Source organism: Clinocottus analis, unplaced genomic scaffold (assembly GCF_023055335.1).
Source record: "Clinocottus analis isolate CAN_PGR_092001 unplaced genomic scaffold, fCliAna1.0.p SCAF_10, whole genome shotgun sequence".
In the NCBI taxonomy this organism is placed as follows: Eukaryota; Metazoa; Chordata; class Actinopteri; order Perciformes; family Cottidae; genus Clinocottus; species Clinocottus analis.
In genome coordinates, this window is record NW_027175821.1 from 20,388,621 (window position 1) to 20,409,872 (window position 21,252).

General features: G+C 42.5%; 1 protein-coding gene across 3 annotated transcripts in view; it reads right to left on the minus strand.

Annotated features, from left to right (window-relative positions):
* Positions 1-20,963, minus strand: part of LOC137796624 (storkhead-box protein 2-like) — a 63,638-nt gene extending 42,675 nt beyond the window's left edge. For 2 of the 3 annotated variants that reach the window (XM_068594662.1, XM_068594653.1), the window contains exon 1: positions 19,961-20,963. In XM_068594662.1, coding sequence (XP_068450763.1) covers positions 19,961-20,300 — 340 coding nt within the window. In that variant the 5' untranslated portion in view covers positions 20,301-20,963. Of the gene's footprint in view, positions 1-10,771; positions 11,027-19,960 lie in introns of those variants that run through there. The other variant, XM_068594670.1, reaches the window with a different exon arrangement.
* Positions 20,964-21,252: the final 289 nt, after the last annotated feature.

Sequence of the window (21,252 nt, forward strand, 5' to 3'; positions counted from 1 at the left end):
TTTGTGAGGGGAGCGACTCTGCGACCCACGGCAGCTGAGAACAGAAACTACATGACAATACGTGCTTTCACGTCAGCAAATCGTCCAGTGAGGCTGCGGAAGTACACGCGAGAACCTTAATACATCGCCTTCAAAGTAAAAGCCCCCCATTTTTTTTAAAATTAAAAACGTTTTATTTATTTATTGTAAATGGCCTCTCGCGGCCCACCTGCAGTACCTTCGCGGCCCATCAGTGGGCCGCGGCCCACACTTTGGGAATCACTGGTCTACACAACTCCAACAGGTTTTGCCGGTCACGAATCACGCGCTCTCTGCGCAGCGCTGCTCTTACTATCCGTGCGCCTTCCTCAACGGGATTCTGTAGAAATCGGCAGGCCATTTTTCCAACACAATGATTGGCCAGTAGGCGTTTTATATCCCCGGATCTTATCCGGGAACTTAACCTGCTCCAGAGCAGGTTAGGCGTTCAGCGTAAGTTACCGACGCACCGTACCCCGCTCAGAAGTGAACCAGCTTCGTGAGACGGAAAACCCAGAGTTAATTCAGAAGTTACCTCGCTAAACCAAAATCCAGCTTCGTGAGACAGGCCTCTGTTCTGCCATCCTGCAGGTCGTCTCAAAGCTTTGATTATTGCTCTGAGGAGTGAGGAGGGATCTCTAGGGAGCCATGAGTGAGGATACACGAGAGCAGCCTTCAAGAAAGTCGTTCAGCTCCTCAAATCTACATCTGGACAGTTTGAAGAAAATGGCTGAGTGTAAAGTCTAGTTCATGCTTCTGCGTCACGTCGACGCCGTACCTACGCCGTCGACGTGACGCCGTCGTTGAGCATTCAAAGTTCTGCGTCGGGGGACCGCGTTGCTCTGCAATTCACCGCCATGCCGCCAGGTGTGTTTGGCTGTGTGGCTATGTGGTTTCAGAGGTTTTAGAGTCGGAGCTCATCAAAATTGAAGAGCAAATGCGTATATTGCAAATGTTAAAGTGTAGGCGACAGAGAAGACGTTTGCGGAGGAGGTCTGTACGACCACTAAAAAAAAAAAAGCAACTGCCGGAAATCACGTTCTGAGCGGACCAATCACAGCGCTTGCGGTCAACGCGACGCGTAGTTTGGATTTTGGGGAGGTGCACGTCAGGCTACGGCGTAGGTGTCTGCGTCGACCTGACGCAGAAGCATGAACAAGCCTTAAGTGCCTGATTTGTTATGGTATTTTACGCATTGAAATAGAATGTGAGTTGAATGCAAAAGGTGTGTGTGTTTATTTCATCCACAACCTGTGAAGTTCCACAGTCTGTTTAATAACATGTAAAATTAGGACAATAACAAAAGTGGTTTTGACATATTGGCTGACATATTTTATGTTCAGTGGCTCATTTCAAGAACCAAACTGTCACTGATGAAGGGTAAACCATACATGAACCATCTTTAATTGATCTACATGTAAAGTTAGTGTGACATAGCTTATGGTACTTCTTTACTGACATACATAAAATATGTCTCATTTAACAGAGACGGACACAGACAAAAAAAAAGATCAAACACAGATCGTACAATGACCATCTCTTCACAGGAAAGACATACAGCCCAACTATTTTACATCTGTTTTTGACAATGTTACTTTGCATTAATTAACACACAACATAGTAATGTCACGATATCACCAATATGTGGATATGTCCACGTACCCACGGTTTGTGTGTTGTAATTATTATGTCGCTTATTGTAAGTAAGCTCTTCCCTTCACACATGGAAGACTCTCATGAATCAAATGAGCTACTTGAAAATAATGCCGACCTGCAACTTCCTGATGTTGAACTCAGACAATACATTATTTTACTCAGCCCAGAAAACCACAAAAATCTATTATCTAATGATATAGTTTTTCTTGAAGGCATTGCGCCGACATCCAGCACCACCGTAGAGAATCTCGGTGTTATCTTTTATCAGGACCTGTCCATTAACTCCCAAGTAAAACAAATCTCAAGGACTCTCTTTTTTCATATACGCAATATAAAAAAAATCAGGCACATCTCATCTCAAAGCGGTGCAGAAAAATTGGTTCACACATTTGTTACTTCTAGACTGGATTATTGTAACTCCTTATTATCAGGTTGCTTTAATAAGTCCCTTAAATATCTCTTGTTGATCCAGAATGCTGCAGCTTGTGTACTAATGAGGACTAGGAATAAGGATGACATTACTCCTGTATTAGCTGCTCTCCACTGGCTTCCTGAAAAATCAAGAATCAAATTTAAAATCATTCTCCTCACCTACAAAGCCTTAACTGGTGAAGCACAATCATATAATAGGGATCATATAGTACCATATTACGCCACTTGAGAGCTGCGCTTACTGAATGCAGGGCTACTTGGGGTTCCCAGAGCCTTCAGTTATAAAGCTCATTCTTTTGTGAAACCAGCTTCCACTTTCAGCCCAGTGGGCAGACACACATTTAAGAGTAGACTAAAGACTTTCCTCTTTGATAGCGCTTATAGTTGGGCAGGTTTGCCCTGGTCCAGCTCCTAGATATGCTGCTATAGGCCTAGATCGCTGGGGGACATCTTGGGATACTAACTAACTCATCTCCTTCCAACTCCTATTGTGTGAATTAGTGCACCATTAATGCACATTACTAACTCTACTTCTTCCTTCTTTCTCGCCTGGATCGTGATTTTATCTGGACCCCGGTTCTGCCCAACACCTACTGTTGTTATCATTATTAGTTGCATTGCAATTAGCATTGCATTAGAATTGCTGTTTTTATTGTCATATTATTCTACTATATCCACTGTTGCCGCTATTTTTGGTAACTTTTTCATCATGCCTACTTGTTTTAATAAATGAATCATTTCTGTCATATGCATTGAATGTGTTGTAACTGTTTTGTTCTTCATTCTGTACACATGACATCTATTGTACTTCTGTCCATCCTGATAGAGGATCCTCCTCTGTTGCTCTCCCAAAGGTTTCTTCCCATTTTCTCCCTGTGAAAGTTTTTTTTGGGGGAGTTTTTTCTGAGGTCCCGAGAAAGACTATGTTGTACGTGTACAGATTATAAAGCCCTCTGAGGCAAATGTGTAATTTTGGGCTATACAACGTAAATGTAATTGAGTTTACGTTGATGTCTTCCAAGACAGTTGTGTGTAACAAACCATCTAGCAGGTCAGAATTGTGAACGGCTGCAATATTTCTCCACTACTGTGTGCACCAGGCTGCAGACTTGAGACAATGAAAGGTCTGGGACCCCACACTCAAAGTTGTGTGCCAACCAGTAGATGGTCCCCTCATGGGACCAGCGTTGTGTGTTCTTTAATGGTAGATTCCTCAATAGGGCCTCCATGGACTGTCACTTCAGCCTGCAGTGAGTCATGAGGTTCCTCTGACCACCAAAGATGGAAACTCAGAAGGGTAAATAGACTCTACTAGAATATCTCTTTTCGAGTCTTCCGGCCACTCAAAGCACTTCTACACGACTTGTCATCATTCACCCATTTATAGACTGATCACAGGGACTAGCATGAACGGTGCCACCTGCTCACCAGAACTTTCTAACCATTCAAACACCACAGTAACAGCCTGCGGGAGCAATTAAGTTTGGTTTAAGTGTCTTCCCCAAGGACACATCAACAGGTAGGTTTGATCCCCTACCGGAGCCCCTCTGATTGAAGGACAACCATGCCCTACCACTGAGTCACAGTTGCCCCAAAGGACTGGCACAAAGGGCTTGAGCTGTGTATGTGTTGGTGCAGTGTCCAAATCTTATAAACAACAGACTTTTGTAAGCCTTGAGTGCTGCTGCTGGAGAATGACATAGATGCCGGTAGTTTGTCAACACAAGGTTACAAGGTTCATTTATTGTAGCAGGGTTGCGCAACAAAAGGCAGTTTGTAGTCCCATTTTGCTACAAAAGAAAATGGACAGTTAGACTAAATTCAGCTGCCAAATTGCTGAATGACAGTGATTACATTTATTGAAATGTGAAGGGTTGATTTTCATTAATAAAGCACATTTTTTAATCAATTTTCCTAAATTGCTCTTTGTGTGCAATCCAGGAAATAATAATTAAATCATTGGTGTTGGTATCATTTTAAGAGTATCATTTCTGCAAGTAGCTCTTCATTTATACACTTTATTCTGGCCAGCATCAAATGATAGAAATGTAAAAGACCCAAGCTGTTGCCTAGCAACACAATTCCTTTGAAATGTGCTAAAATGGAGAGTTTCACAATGCAGGTATGATACATATAATGCGTGTTTTAAACATTAAAGCATGGCCATGATCATCTCCCGCCTCCACTACTGCAACTCCCTCCTGGCAGGTCAGCTTGTCGCTCCGCCGCTGCGAACTAAACACTCAACAAAATCACGGCTGTTTGCAGTCCTGGCTCCTCGATGGTGGAATGAGCTCCCCATTGACATCAGGACTGCAGAAAGTGTCTACATCTTCCTCCACAAACTAAAAACTCACCTCTTTCGACTACACCTTGAATAAAGACAATGACAGCAGCACTTATGGCTCTTACTGATAGCACTTTGTAGTTTGACTTTATTCGAGAAATTGTACTGTCTTGATTCTTGTTGTTCTGAGTTCGTACTTACGGTTGAATGCACTTATTGTAAGTCGCTTTGGATAAAAGCGTCAGCTAAATGACATGTAATGTAATGTAGTAGAAGCCCCAAAATACAAGAATGATCCTGAAAATGAGTATATTTACCCTTTAAGCCATGTGAGCCCTAACACAACCAAATGCTTGACTGGCCTTGTGACTGCAGCCTCACACACCCAGACTACTCCTCAAACACACGCGGTATACATCTGCTTTTCAACAGCTTAGTACACCAAGTCTCAGAGGAGTATCATTCTAAAATCAGGGATTAAAAAATACAAGACTACAATCTGCTGTAAGTCAGCTGTTCAACATTCATATCACATTTGCTGCTTTGTACACATTACATGTATCTTTGTGCTTGACAATGGTGTGAAGAAGATTTAATTAGCATCTCAAACTGTGGCTAGCCCTAAACTTTGTCACAGATCAGTTTCCCTTCTCTCCTGCCATTCTATCTCTCAGTCACCTCATCAGCTCATTCAGTGCACCCGTTAGTCGCTCTCACCTGTCACACACATCTCAATCACTCTCACTACTCCCTTTAGTATTTAAACGCCAGTCTCACACACACAGACTCACTGCCAGATCGGTCTCCATATTATTCAGCCTTCTGTCCCCGACCACAAAAATAGCTTCTGCCCTCTCTAGTTTCTGTATCGGTTCTGCTGGTTCCGTCCCTGATCCGAGACTGTTTGCCTGTGTGTCTCTACCAGGAATAAAGCTTTCCTCAATGGTTCACTATGTCATAGGTGCTGTGGGAGGAGATGTTGGTCATTCTCGTCCAGTTCACCTCACAATGTATCAATGATGTGCATCAAGTGGGTGGTTAAGAGAAAAATATGTTTCGCCGAGTACTTTTCACAAAACCACTGCTTAGACAAGCTTAGACTGCTAACCCAAGATTAGATTGAAAAGTTATTTTACTGGGGGGTGAAAAGTTTTGACTAATTCGACAACATCACTGATTCAACGGGCAAAAGGTTCAGAAGAACCTGAACAAAAAGGAAATGTAGGAAGTCTCTGGAGACAAAGTACCTTGCTCTATTTTTGAGCTGAAAAAAAAAATGATGCATGAATGTATGATATGTATACATGTCAAGTCACGTCCTTATTAATCCAACATAACTGCATAGAATCGTACAGTTATTCATCAAAATTAGTCAGATTGAGTAAAGAAAACCACACGTTCGGTTTTGGCAACTAAAGGTTGATAAATGTTAGTGAGTCCTGACATTTATAATTACAAGTGTATGTATGTGTGTGTGTGACAGGGACAGAGAGAGTGGACTAAAATAGCCACAGCAAGCCCAGGACTGCAAGGGCCCAGCCCTTCTAAACCAGGGCAGGCCTGTGGATCATCCAATTGGTCAGGAGTGTGTGTGAAAAGGGAGTGGATGTCAATAGTGAGAATGGATGCAAGTGTGTGGGACAGAAAAAAAACAGGGCAAGATAGTGAGGGAAAAATACATTTGGTGCTTGTCTGAATGGAGCTGCCCTGAGCATAACTAAGCAGACAGAGAAAAGGAGGGGCTACGATTGCATTACAAGAGAGGAGCTTCCATTACATCAGAAAGAGAGAGACAAGAGTGACAGAGAGAGAGGGTCCGGCTGCCAGTGGCCGCACACGCGCACACACACACACACACACACACACACACACACACACACACACACACACACACACACACACACACACACACACACACACACACACACACACACACACACTACAATTTACCGTGCACACACAAGGAAACCAAGCGAGAAGAGAAGACGCAAGGAAATATGTTTTCACAGACATGAGACGTCCTTTCCTCTGAAGCGTCACGTGAAGCGACGTCTGTCTCTGATGACTGCGTGGAGATGTTTTCTCTGTAGTCTGTTACAAGTTAAACAAACTGCATTGAGTGTTTATATACTGTGTTGTGTTCAGTGTCCTGCTTTTACGCAGGATAGATTACCAGCGGAATGCGTCGTATTTATTAATTATTTACATTTGTATGTTTTGAAATTCTTATTGTGACATTATAAAATAACCATGCATGTTGTAACAAGTGTTTCCTCTCTCCGGCTCTCTGATTATAATTACATACATAATAAAAGTTATTAAGGGAAACAACAGATCAAATCTTTGAAGAAAATAGTTTGTTAATGCTTTCGCTGTTCAGACTTACAATTAACATATTTTTTAACCAGATGGCGAATCAGAAAACACTAAAATATATAACTTGAGTTTATTCTGCGATCGTCTTTACTCTAGTATGAAATTCCAGCGATCAGTCAGCTCAGCTGCAGCGTCCAATCAAATAACAGATGAACATTGAGGGGGCGAGTCGAGCGTTAAAACAATTCCTGGAAGTCTGCGCTCGGGGCTCTTTGATCCTCGCTCCTTCGAGCCGAATAAGAGCTTTGGGACAGCCTTCAATATGACGGCGCAAAACCACTTCCGGTTCAGTCGAGGAGCGAGGAGACGGCAATTTAGAGACTTGGGATGCCCCCCATTGGCATGGACTAGTGGAGCCGGTGATTGAACGGCCGATCTTTGACTGAAGGACGACCCTGCTCTGCCACTGAGTCACAGTTGCACACACAATGAATTAATAATTCATCATTTCAATACGTTTGCCAAAAGGGCCTATCATTTGGTAAATTTCACTAGAGTTCTTTTCTTAGTCTAAAATGAAATTACATCTTTGAGATTTCAACTGTTACCTGAACAAAACATGCAATGGGAATGTGTCAACAAAGGCTTTGGAAAATTGTGATGGGAACAAGAGTTTTAAAAATTAACTTAAGTAGTGGTCCAATAGGGTCACTCACACAGTACGCTCTTGATGCTCCTTATCCCATGTCACCAAACAGGCACTATAATGACTATTCTCTGTTGGCCTAAACAGAATCACAAAGTTATAGCTATTTTTATAATTAAAAGTTATAACTATTTTATAATGTAATTGTTTTTCACAATTATACTATGTATTATATACATGTATTTATCTTGTATAACATCTTCTTGGGACCTGTTTAACAGCATCCGTCCATCATCCAAACCGCTTATCCTCATTAGGGTCACAGGGCGCTAGAGCCGATCCCAGCTGTCAATAGGCGAAGGCAGGGTACACCCTGGACAAGTCGCCAGTCCATCACAGGGCAGACATCGAGACAGACAACCATTCACACTCACATTCACACCTACGGGCAATTTAGAGTCCAATTGACCTAACCTGCATGAACCCGGAGAGAACCCACGCTGCCACGGGGAGAACAGAAAGATCTGCCAGACCAGTATCCGAACCCCGCCCAGACCGGGATCCAAACCCCAGACCCTCTTGCTGTAAGGCATCAGTGCTAGCCACTACACCACCATGCAGCCTAACAGCATTTTTTATCCAATCATATTTCACATGTCTTCCTCTATGTAAGATTAGCCTGGTAAAAATACATGAAAAAGGCCTTTGCGAGACCCTAGACGTGTGATTGGTCACAGGGCCCGCGTGAACATTAACATGCACTTTGATTGGTCAGTGTAGCAACCATCTCAAACCTAGAAGCTAGAACTGATGACCCCTTTTCCACAGAGGGTTATGTGCATCTGGGGAATGAAATGTTGATTATGTTACAGTGTTTTTTGTTGCTCTGCAGTGCTAAACAACGACACAGGGTCAATGATGATGAGCACGGTCAATAGCGTCAAAGAATAGAACCACAGCAGTTGCAGTTTAACAACTCTAAGTCCAGCTATCTGGAAGAAAAGTCCAAGTGCTGCTTGGATTTAAGAGGTTTGGAGAGCAAACCATGGATAACAATATCTTTATAACCATGTTAGTGGGCATTGGCAGAAGTGATCTGTCAAGAAGCAATACATATGAATTAGGTTAAATATAGCAAATAACGATGCACACCACAATCTGACAATACAGAAGAAAATTTATCCCAAAACATTTAAAAATGAATGTTGCCAATGTTTAATGAGTAAAAACAAATTCCCACCACTGTTATCTCTCACGCTCTATATGTACTGTCTCTTCTGCCTAAGTGTATCCAATATAATTTATTAACATGATATACACCTTCTTTATATATTTTGTGTTTTCATTATTTTGGATTTGAATTATAAAAATGCATCTTAAACAGCACATAAATGTAAGCAAAATGTAAGTTCAATAACACATTTGTATACCATTACTATATCATTGCACAATAATTTTGCTTGATGGTTTGTTGTTTGAACATATAGGTTCAACTGTATAAACCAAACAACATATATTCTTTGGTAATGTTGGAATTGGATCAGGTGAGTTTTTCTTTATGTTGAACAGCATGATGCTAATCCCATCCTGTGCACGATGAAGCACGTGGGCAGTATGAAGGAAAGTGACACCCATGACCTTAGTAGAGAATTCCGAGGACGATCATAAAGACCCTCGAGACTTTGCTCTGCTGCTGAGTTTATTTAATATACTCTTTAGTGCACTCTGTGTTTCTCTACTGCATTCTTTGTTGTACTCTGTTGCGTTTCTTTTCTGTACTTGTTATTGTACCCTAATGCATTTCATAACTATTCTCTGGGGTTTCTTTCACTTGACTGTTTCTTTACTGTACTCTGAGTTATGTCCGCCGTAGCCAGCTATTGTTGTAGTGTAGCTCTCCTTTACAACAGCTAGGCTCAACAGTGTAGAATTTCATTGCACAAGATTGAAAAGTGTGTGAAAGTAAATATATCTGTGCCTGGTGGTGCATGTCACCCTAAATTTTGATGTCCAGGCTCCTAAAATAGCATTACATGGATTTGCTTATCTCCAACTTGCCTATTTGCAAAGGTCAGTGGACAAAACACTCAGGTAGTAGTAGCTTCTTATTTCTAGTATGGTGCTGACTGCCACAGACACTGGTCAAATAGGTAAACGTCCCTGGGGAGATGTCATATGAACTGTCACTAATTAACATTAATTCTGAAAAAGAAAATTAAACTTGATGCCAGGTTTGTGTGCTCTCTGAAGGTGTCTGCAAGAAATATTTTGTTTTGGCTCCTCTTTGACACGCACACATTTCTACACACTGACACTGTACAATCACTGCGTTTCTGTGGTTTCAACACCAACAGAGTGATACATCCATCCTCCTCTAGATGATGGCCTCGCAACAATTTCAGGTGAAGTGTGTGTTTGATACAATTTAGAAGTCTACAGGTGTGATGTGTCGCATACATATTTATTCAACTTCTAGGTATATACTGATCATCTCTGACCCAGCCGATAACCAATGTTTAATGACTCAGATTTGGGGCCACAGAAGAGACATCCGTACATTTCAGTAAGCAGCAAATGTAAAGAAACAGCACACATCACCTTCATTCAAGTCAAGCTAACCAGAATATGTAATGAACTGGAGCAAATATTGGTGGTTAGTTACCCTACCATAACCATGGAGATCAATAATGTTGATCTCCATCTCAATGTCCATGGCAACAACAACCATTATGTCCTTAGTCAAGTAGCTGGCTGTGAACACAGAAGTAGGGAACTTCTAAACTACTCCATCTACTATTTTCTTCTTTTTTTATCTACAGTACTGATGCAGATACTCAGTGATCATGTTTGACATCAAAATTGAATTTCAAAAGAACAATCATCAGTTCATTTTATCTTTCACTGACAGCTCTGACAACACTTGCATTGTTTTAAACATTCACACCTGAAGCTGCCCGTAACAGCCACAGTCTGACCTGATGGTCACTGATCAGCTCCACAAAGCACTAGGAGTATAGTGCCTTGCTTAAGTGCACCTCAGTGGTGGTAGTGTTGGATTCATGGTCTTGAAAACTCAAAAGTCTGTATTTTTCAGACACCATTGGACAGATTTTGACTACTTAAAAAACAAGTTCCCTTACTTTAAGTAAAACAATAAATCCCGAGAGTAACCTTAAATATATTAATTTTACATACTACACAGACACTACACTTTCAGTGCTAAGCACCTATTCAAAGCATTTACGTGGGATTCATATAATGTGAATATTGTGTATGTAATGGTAAAGTGACCTCTCTAATCAGACAAACTTGTGAAAACAATGCTGTTATGCAGCCTATGTCAGAGCTTCCCACAGCATGTCTGAGTCAAACTACTGTCAAGCCATTGTGTAACAGTCTGTGCAGTTGTACAGTACCTGTGTGTATGTAAGCAGGCGGACTCTGACACAGATACTGTGGAGGGTAGTGGTTCCTCTTGCTGTGTTTGTGGATTCTGTAGTCCTTGTCACTGCGTGAGCGTCGGCTCCTTTGAGGCTCTACAGAGGCTGCTGGTGGCAGCAGGCGCTCCAACAGTTCAGAGCTTGGCCATGGCCGCCTCAGCGTGCAGCTGCTTGTCTTCTTCATCCTCACCACGCTGGGTGGCCGACAGATAACAAATCTATCGACAAGTTAAAATAGTTTTTCCCACAAGCAAACGTTGGAATATTTGAGCCAAATGGTTGACCCAAGGCTGCAAGTCCCCTGTTTCTCACGTGAACTCCATCATGGAATGTTCGTGGTAAGAAATCCACTAATAAAAATCAAATAATCACCATGTTGTGAAATAAAGAAATCCAGTCCCGCTTTTGCAAGACTTTCTCATGGTCATGATACTGTCACCTCCAGCTGCCTACACACTTCTCCTTCCTGCTGCCGCCGTCCTTCTCAGGTCACACCAAATCCACGATGGAATGACTGGTCAACTGTCAGCTAATGCTTGCTGTGATGTCCACGCGTGCGCATACACGTGTGTGTGCGTGCGTGCGTGCGTGCGTGCGTACACACACACACACACACACACACACACACACACACACACACACACACACACACACACACACACAGAGGGGTGTCTACACCACTCCAGTGGCTAGCAGTTAGCCTAGCCTGGTGCCTTTGCTCAGCATCAGACCCATTTGGTCTATGCTTTAGTGGAAGCAGGAGCAATGAGTGGATGACACGTTGGGTCGGTCAAATGGGGTAGGGAGGGCGGTAAAAAGACAAGCCTGGACCCCTGTCAGATAGACAAAAGCCTAAGCAAGCAAAGGGAAGGCAGGGAAGAAAGAAAAGAGGGAGTGAGGGAGGGGGCGCTAATACAAAAGAAACCGAGAGGAGCGAGGTGGCTCAGCCAGCAGAAGGAGGAGGAGAGAGAACGACAAAATCTCTATGGAAAAAGAAGAAACACTCATTCCTTCTACCTCCATCCATCCACGACTGTTCCTCCAGGACTCCGCTCACACACACCAGTAGTTGATCCTCTGGGAAAATAACTGTGTGTATGCGTGTGAGAGAGAGAGAGAGACATTGTACCACGGTTGAACGCAGCGATGATGGAAGACGTGTAAAAGGGAGAAATCCACAAAGAGCAACATTTAGTGGGGAGAAATGGTAAATCCACAGCAGAGCGGCAGTGATTCTGCTTCTCCTTTGTCTTCTCCTTCATCCGATCACTCCTCTCCCTTTCTGCCTGCTGCTCGTCTGTCTGCTCTTACTCTGTCGCTCACTGTGTTGTTGTTGGAGAGGAGGGAGAAGAAAGAGGAGGCAGAGGGAGGGCAGGGCGAGAATCGTGTCAGTCAACATACACACGCGCACACGCACACACACAGCGACCCATTCATAGAAAACACATTTCTACACACTGATATCCTACAGCCGAACGATACTCTGACCTGCTAAGACCTGTGTGTGTAAATGTGTGTGTGTGTGTGTGTGTGTGTGGGGGTTCAAAGTCTAGTTAGAGGGAAGCAGAGTCCACGAGCCATCCAATCAGCATGGAGCTCTTAAGTTGACTCTTTAGTGAGTAGCACAATGACCAAATGCAACTCAGGCAACAGACAGTGTTTGGAATTTGTATTGTGCGGACGACACCACCCTCATCATACTGATCTCCGGCGGGGATGAGTCCGCCTACAGGTGGGAGACTGACCACCTGGTGACCTGGTACAGCCACAACAACCTGGAGCTCAACGCTCTGAAAACAGTGGAGATGGTTGTGGATTACAGGACTAGCGCAGTCCCACCCCCCTCTCTCACACTGCATAATTCCCCCTTCGACGCTGTGGAGTCCTTCCGCTTCCTGGGCTCCATCATCACCCAGGACCTCCAATGGGAGCTGAACATCAGCTCCATTACTAAGAAGGCCCAACAGAGGATGTTCTTCCTGAGCAAATTCAACCTGGTGCACTTCTACACCGCCATCATTGAGTCCATCCTCTGCTCCTCCATCACCGTCTGGCACGCTGCAGCCACTGCCAAGGACAAGGCGAGGCTGCAGCGCATTATCCGCTCTGCCAAGAGGGTGATTGGCTGCGCTTCAAGGACTTTGAAGTGGGCAGGGAAGATTGTGGCCAAGCCCTCTCAAACTGCACACAAACTCTTCGAGTCCCTTCCCTCTGGCAGACGGCTGTGGTCCATCAGGACCAAGACCTCCCGCCACACAAACAGTTTTTTCCCGGCAGCAGTCAGGCTCATCAATAGAGCCCGGGTCCCCCACTGACTGACTGTGTCTCCCCCAGGACCTTCCCTTCCCTTCTCTCTCCTGCACATCTATCCACACCTCACATTTAAAGTCACTCACAACTTTACCTTCACCTGTCACTTTCAAAAATAACCTCATTCCGTGCACTTTACCTTACTCTTATTATTGATCGTTTTATCTCTTTATTTTTTATTTTTACTTGCATCCTCACTTATTTACTGCATGTTTACTGCATCTTTACTATTTACTTATTACTTACTTGTTTTTATCCAAATTTTTATACTTTCACTTGTTAAATGTTCTTTGTTGTTGTTGTTGTTGTTGTTGTTGTTGTTGTGATGCACCTTCCACCAGAACAAATTCTTCGTTTGTACTAACTTGCTTGGCAACTAAACGTTTCTGATTCTGCCGCTGAATGTCAACACCATTAACACACTGCCGAAATGTTCAGGCACACATCTCACTCCATTTTCTTCTTCTTGTAGTTAACACACACAAACACAGCATCCACGCACACAGCATCCACACACACAGCATCCACGCACACAGCATCCACACACAGTTTTCTTCCATTTCCTTGATTTATTTTAACTATAAATTTTGTATTTTCAGTTAGAATCTCGTTATTTGACAGTATTGTCTTTGTTACATTTGTGTCAATAAAGCATATTAAATGGAGTGGAACCGAAGTTTACGTTAAATTTAGTCACACCTATTTTCCTTTTGGAACATAGAGCTTTGTGATGTTTATTGCTACTTCAGCAGAATCTGCTGCCTTACATTGCACCCACAGCTCCACACTTGTTTACCAGAGCAGCATTGGCCGTCTGTACAAACGCTCGTTCTAAACTTACTTATTCTGTCCCAACACAGATCCAGTTACTAGAGTGGAGCCCTTAACCCCAGGTGACCAACTCACAACTAACTGTGGTCAGGTGAAAGACATCCATTGCTCCACAATCACTTTCATTTCAGAAGACCTGTATCAGTGGCCTTACACAGTATTAATGTTGTTCTCAACTACTGGAGATGTAATGTTATTAACACAAAACAAGCTGCAAACTCAGACCAAAAGACAGGTTTTAAATTTATAAGCCACTCTGAATTAAATTGCGACAACAAGAATCAGAATCCCATTTAATCCTTAGATCCCCAAAGACTTCCAGCTCTGATCTTTAATGTCTTCATGCAGACAGAACAAACTAGAACTTAAAACAGGCAGCGCATCTACAGCTGCATGAAACATTAAATTCAGGGGAAAGAATCATGAATCTGGGATTGCCTCACAATGATGCCACACTGCTGTTTAACACTTGACATTAGTGTATTAGAGCAACAGCTGAGGAAAGGAGCGAAGGTTTAGCTCAGCTAATATGTAATGTGTTGTTTTATGCTGCTGTCTTGTTAATGCTCCACCGTTTGAGTGTTGGCGATTTTTCTGGCTGTTTTTCTTTCTTGTCTTTCATCAAATAGTGATTGAATTGTATTTTGTGATACACAATTACCTTTAAAAAAAAGCCAATGATTACTCAAGTTTACTCAAATTGTTTTTGCACTAAAGTTCTTCATTTAATGATAAAATGACTTAGTACTTTCCATTTGTCAAGTATTTGACTGACAAGAGTAAAGAAAACCATGTGGTTATGTCATATACGGTTATCTATTTAATTACCAAAACACATACTATATTGTCATATACATTGTTTTCGAGATATGAAGGGACCTATATTATATGTAGTTTTTGGCCATAATGCCAATCCTAAATTCAAGTGGTTATACAACTTCCTCGTGCTACATTTAGTTCGGAATCAGAGGGGTGCTATTGACCGTCATCACTGAATGTGGTTTAACCCAAGACGGCCCAACATTTTATGACTACCCCATCCCATATTTCTATGTTTGAACAGGATTTTGGTCTAGGTTTGGAGGAACAGGGCAATTTTGAAAATAAGTCTTTTGTTGTTTCTTGGAGGGAAATGTTGAGCTTTTGACTAGCACAAGGAAGTGGTTCAAAGAATATCGCAGATCCCAACTGAGAGTGGCTATCCTTGTCTTGTACTGTTGTGTAGTATTTCTAAATGTTTTTGCCTCCATTTTCCCTTTTGGACAAGCAAGTTTAGCTAGCAAGCCAGTAAAACCAAAATAAAAATGGATTATTGTCGCTGTATCCAAACCTGGTGTACAGTTTTCCAAGGAATGTTTAATGCCCCCCCCCCTCCCTTGGGTGTAGCTGTAAACCCCTATTAAGTACAATTGGGCACATCTGAACACCCTCCTACATCAAAACGCCTATAAGCCTATAAGAAATTAAATTGTAAATTATCTCAATGATTTTGTTTTCCTTCCAGGAGCAAAGGAGCGAAAGGGAATGAGAAACCACAGCACTACATCACATACCTTACTTAAATTAACCCTGTGGAGTTTTCCCACCACAAGTCAGACTATGTAGAATAATGTTGTGAAGCCCCTTTATGTTGAAACGGTAAGCTGCTAGGACATGCGCACATGTAGGACCATGGAGGTGACCTGATCAAACGTTAGTGCATAATAGTCATGCTATTCCACTGATCAACACCTGGTGGCAGCAACACAACTGTTTTAATTTGGCTGCAAAATGCAGGGTTGAAGACTGAGCTATCATGAATGTAATCAATGCAGGTTTAACAATAATTACAGATGAACAAATTGGAATTGCAAATGTAAGTAAGGAGATGGATTTAATGTGTTTCTTTGACCTCAAAGAAAAACAAAAGAAAGTGTTTTGGGATTACTTACTAAATATTTCTATTGGTTTGGTACAATGGCGAGAACAAGCTAAACTAGTATTAGTGGAGTTTGTTAAGATACACTGACTAGAACAGAAAACATGTAGTAACAGTGACAAATAACTAGTTGGTTTACTCTGACATGTCACCAACTGATCCCGCTCTATGGCAGACAGACACAACAGTTGGATATATTTCCTTGACGGTAAGTCATTTCTTATTTTGTGGGTATTTATAAATTACTTATAGGTTACCTTCAGATGGGGAAGGCCCAGCAGCGGCTCAGGAAGCTGAAGCAGGCTCACCTTCCTCATTACCTGCTGATAAACTTCTATCAGGCAACCATTGAGAGCCTCCTGACTAGGGTTGCAAAATTCCGGGAATATTCAAAGTTGGAAACTTTCCACGGGAATTAACGGGAATATACGGGAATTATCGGGAATTAACGGAAATTAACAAAAATTAACTGGAAATTTTGGGGTAATTTAACTATATCTACCATGTGATAAGCACGCATGCATGCAAACATTTATAATACAACTTTTAAAAATGAATTTTTTATGACATTCTGAAAGCCGCGAATAATGGATGTGATGGTGTACTTTTGTGTGGACATACATACGTCCTACTCTACTGCTGTAAGAAGTATACTGTATACAAATAAACTTGGTATTCAAATGAAAATGGCTTCAGTTTACCAAGTAATCAATATGCTAATGACAAACAGAGTTGGGCAAATTCACTTTCTACATGAACTAGTTCAGTTCATAGTTCATAATTCAAAATTTGGAACTAAGTTCACAGCTTCAAAAAATGAACTTGTTGTTTGTTTCAATATGTTGCAGCTGTAATTCAGACGCAACACTGATGACAAATGACAAACTGATGTTCCCTGTTATATGCTTTTCCAAAAAACTAAGGCACATTTCTTTTTTTCAAAATTCCCGAGCTAAAATTCCCGTGGAAACTTTCCAGAAATTTACCGGAAACTTTCCGCCCCTTTGCGACCCTACTCCTGACCTACTGCTGCACTGTGTGGTTTGCTCGCTGCACAGTGGAGGACAGGAGGGACCTGCGGGTGGTGAAGATGGCAGAAAAAGTGATTGGTCCGGCTCTGTAAAAAAGCCAGCTGTATCTCCATATCTCCAGAGACCCCACCCACCCCGGGCATGCACTGTTTGCTCCTCTTCGGTCTGGAAGGAGATACAGGACAATTGGAACACGCACAAACAGATTGCGAGGCAGCTTTTATCCACAGGCTGTCAAAAGTATAGAACCCCCCCCATCCCCCAAAAAAGGGCTGAGGACACAGGCACTGTCTACTTGTGATTTTTTTAATGTCTACTTGTGATGTTTCTATGGTCGTTTTAAATGTTTGTCTTTGCCACAGGAGCTACTAAAACTGTTTTTCGTTGTCCTTGTGACAATGACAATAAAGTATTTAATTCCATTCAATTCAATACTTCTATGTGATGCGTTGAGCAGTGTTTACAGACACCAGCGGTGAGGAAGTACAGCAGTTCACATCTTACTGTGAACTGCTGACATCTAGTGGACTAACAGGGTTACAGCATTAAACAGTATGTAAAGGTGCCATCTTTAGGTTCCAAAGTCATTGGCAAACAAATGATTGATTATGAGAAAACCAAAAACACACCATGCTGTAGTAGAATTCTACAGGTCCCAATTGTCAGCCATTTAAGTCCCCCTCTTGACATGAAGAGAATCGGATATTGCTACTAGAAAATGACATGCTATCAACCAGCAATAGAGGAAGCCTATCTTGACATAAATGTAGACTGTTCACTACATTTCACTGTGAATTGAGCTTGCGCTTGTTTTTTGATGCTCATTCTGGTCACACTGAGTGGACAGCTGTAAAAATAAGATACATCCACATCAGCCATGAATAGCCAAGGGAGACAACTGTGATCTCACTGTGATAATGTGATGAAAGCTCAAGCTGTACTGTAAAATATTTGAGGAGCAACTGAGTCTGTATTAACCCTATGCTAACACAATATTTCTTCCAGCTCTGCTTTCTTAGCTGTTTTGATAGAGCCAGAGCAGCAGAAAGCCGATTTACGGTTGGGTTGTTGATGCAGCTGTTGTGTTTTTGCTTTGGTAACACACAAAAATCATGTCCTGTCAGCACACAGCTTTTATTTTAAATTAAATTAATTAAAAGGTAACAAAAATGGGAGTCAGACAAACTAGAAGGCAGGGAAAAAGATGGCACGAGTTAAAGGGCCAGGAAAATCCATGCCTGCAGGCATGCATTGCTGGCACCCCAATCCAGGCAGACAGACAGACAGACAGACAAAAAGACACACACACATACACACACTTCCTCCTGATGAAAGGCCCAGCTCAATTACCTTCAAAATTCACTTCATTTGTCTGTACACGATCTGCGTGCGTGTGTGTGTGCGTGCGTGCGTGCGTGCGTGCGTGCGTGCGTGCGTGCGTGCGTGTGCGTCTATATAGAGACACAGAGAAAGGTGTGCAGTCACCACATAGTTGGAAACTAGATCTTAGCAGCCCCACTGTTCACTGCAGCACGCATGGGCCTAGCTGTCTGAGTGCCCCTGAGCCAAACACAGACAGCCCAGGAGACAGACAGGCTCTTATTAATACTGCTGTAGAGCTGTATAGAGCTGCAATATTCTATATTGTTCTTATTGTCAACAAATTCCCTGTGAAAAGCCTCAAAGCCTCTTTGCCGGAGACCTCCAAATATGTATAACTCCAGAGCTTTGTACTGTCCAAAAGTCAACATGTATTAAACAAATATGGATGTAATCATTTCCTAAATAACCATATTTATCCAACCAAATATTCTGCTTCAATCCATATTCGTTAGAGTGTCCTCTTCTCACTGTGGTCAAAAAACTGTCTGCTCTCTTGCCAGCTGCACAGAGGCAGCGCTGGAGCGTTATGTTTATTCATAAAAAATACACTCAGTTATGTTTAAGGTGATGCATACACAATGCAATAAGTCAAAAACAAATGCTGCATTGGAATACTGAGCTTGAAGTTGATTACCATGGCAACGGCCAAAGCGCTGGGTCAGCTTTGTTAAGAGTCACACATGCACGCACGCACACAATTGCTGACTTCATACCCATAAGGCAGAACATAGTGCCAAAAACCAAATGGTACATGGACTGTACTTGTTGCGCTTTTCTAGTCTTCCGACCCCTCAAAGCTCTTTAACACTACTTGCTATCATTCTCCCGTTCACATCCATTCATACACTGATGGGAGGGGCTAAGGTGCCACCTGTCCATCTGGACTATCTCACCATTCACTCATCGTAGACACAGGTTATGGCCGTCAATCTTCAGATTGAAAGAAAGCTCTGCTTGCCAGTAAAGCCTTATCAGCTCCAGCTTCTGGGTTCAAACTATAAAACTAAAGCTACACACATTCAGTTCATTATTATGGCGTTTATTTAAATGTTCTGATTGTTTGTCATGTGATTATAGACAAATGGGAAATCTGAAGTCATATTTAAGGTGAAACAGAAAATCTTAGACAATAATGGATAATCTTGTTTGTTAGCTTTCCCACAATCAGAGAACGATAATATTGTGTTAAAATCTTGAAAAGGGAGTCTTAATGAGGTTGTCGTCCAACTTGTGTCAAATTTGAGGGTCCTGTTTAATCCAACAATGTTCTAACTCTCTCTCTCATAGGTTAACATGCAGGAAAAAATGTTCTCAAATAGTAAAGAGTAAGGTCAGAGGGATGGATAACTGACATCCCTTGTGTACAAGTGCAATAACACTGTAAAAAAAAAAAAGGAACTAAACTATTATTAAACAAATTATTTGGATTTTAGGTATACACTGCAAGACAATTACATGTTCTATTTACCTCAATGCCAGTTATAATCAATTGTCTTAACATGTGCAATATGGGTCTTGTCTGTGAAGGTTCTGACAGAAATGAGCCTGAATGCAACAAAGACATAATCCAATACGCTATAATGATGATAGGCACAATTATGTCTCGTGTTGAATTGTGTCAATGGATACACAAAAAACTGAAAATGAGTCGGCCTTAACCTGAGCGGACCGAGGTGGGTGTATGGGCCTTACCTAGGTATTTGATGGTAAATCCCCGTGGCGGATTGAGGGACCTCCGCATCCATCCCTCCCTCAGCACCTCCAGATGGTCCTCCTTGCCTTGGATCAGCAGTACATGCTCGTCTATCCATCCCAGGAAGAAGGTCTCGGATACAGCCTCGGTAATCCTCTGGTTCCACACGTGTTGCTGCGTATTTTCGGCTTTAAAATCGGCAAATATCTCATAGCCGGTGTGGTGTCTCGGCAACGCGTCGCTCTCTGACACCCCGGCCGCCCCCACCGCCTCCCCAGTCCCGACCCTGGACAGCACTATAGCCAGGGAATGGGGAGCTATCTGCAGGAAAGACTCCATTGTCGCGTCGGCCTTCTAGCGGACTATCGAATACAGTATTATCATTTTATTTATCTATCTGACACGCAATGGTGCGTAATGGGAAACAAACACTCCATTTTAGCTAGCAGGGTGTGTAGCTACACGCTATGCTCTGCAGCAGCCGCATAGCCTTCAACTGGAATCCCATGAAGCTAGCCTGCTAGCTTCCGTTAGCTTCCTAGACTTACATGACAGCCATTCCTACACCTCTAGGTCCGTCTTCTTCTCCGGACGTACGATATCGCACCGTAACCGAAACCGGTATTTACTTAAGAGTCATATCGAGCGTTGTCCACACGAAACGAGAGATGACATTTGTGGTTTTCGGTGTAATTTACACCTCGTAGAGTTAGGTACCTCGGTATAAGGCTAGCTAGCTGGATGCTAACGTGTTAATGAATTCACCCAGGCAACAGATGCGGAGAACCCCCCTCCTCCTCTTTCTCGTCGCCAGGTAGCGGTCGGATTTCGCGGGACACTTTATCTTTTTTTCCGGCAGTCGAGACGATTATCGGGGAGGTAAGCTCTCGACAGCCACCGGTGAATATTGTCCTGTCTCGCGCCTGACACGCTTCGTTACGGTGCGAGAGAACACAGCTGGACGCAGGACCGTCTCATCCAGGTACAGTGATCCAGGCATCATTACGGAGCTACGTAAAGGCAGCGTTGACGCGACAATTTCTTCCGGCCACATTTTCAAATTAAGACGCATAACGCAACAGGTCGTTTGGGAACTCATACAATAAGCAGTGCACTATTCATATGCAGTGAGCAGGGCAAGTATACAAACCATTTAAGCCAATAACGTAAAAATAGGTTTTAATGCACTGTCTCTAAAGTAGGCCTGGTAAAAAGAGAATGTAGCTATAGAAACTGAGTCTATGACGGTCTCAGTTGTCTATATTGAACATTATATGGCAAATGATAAAGT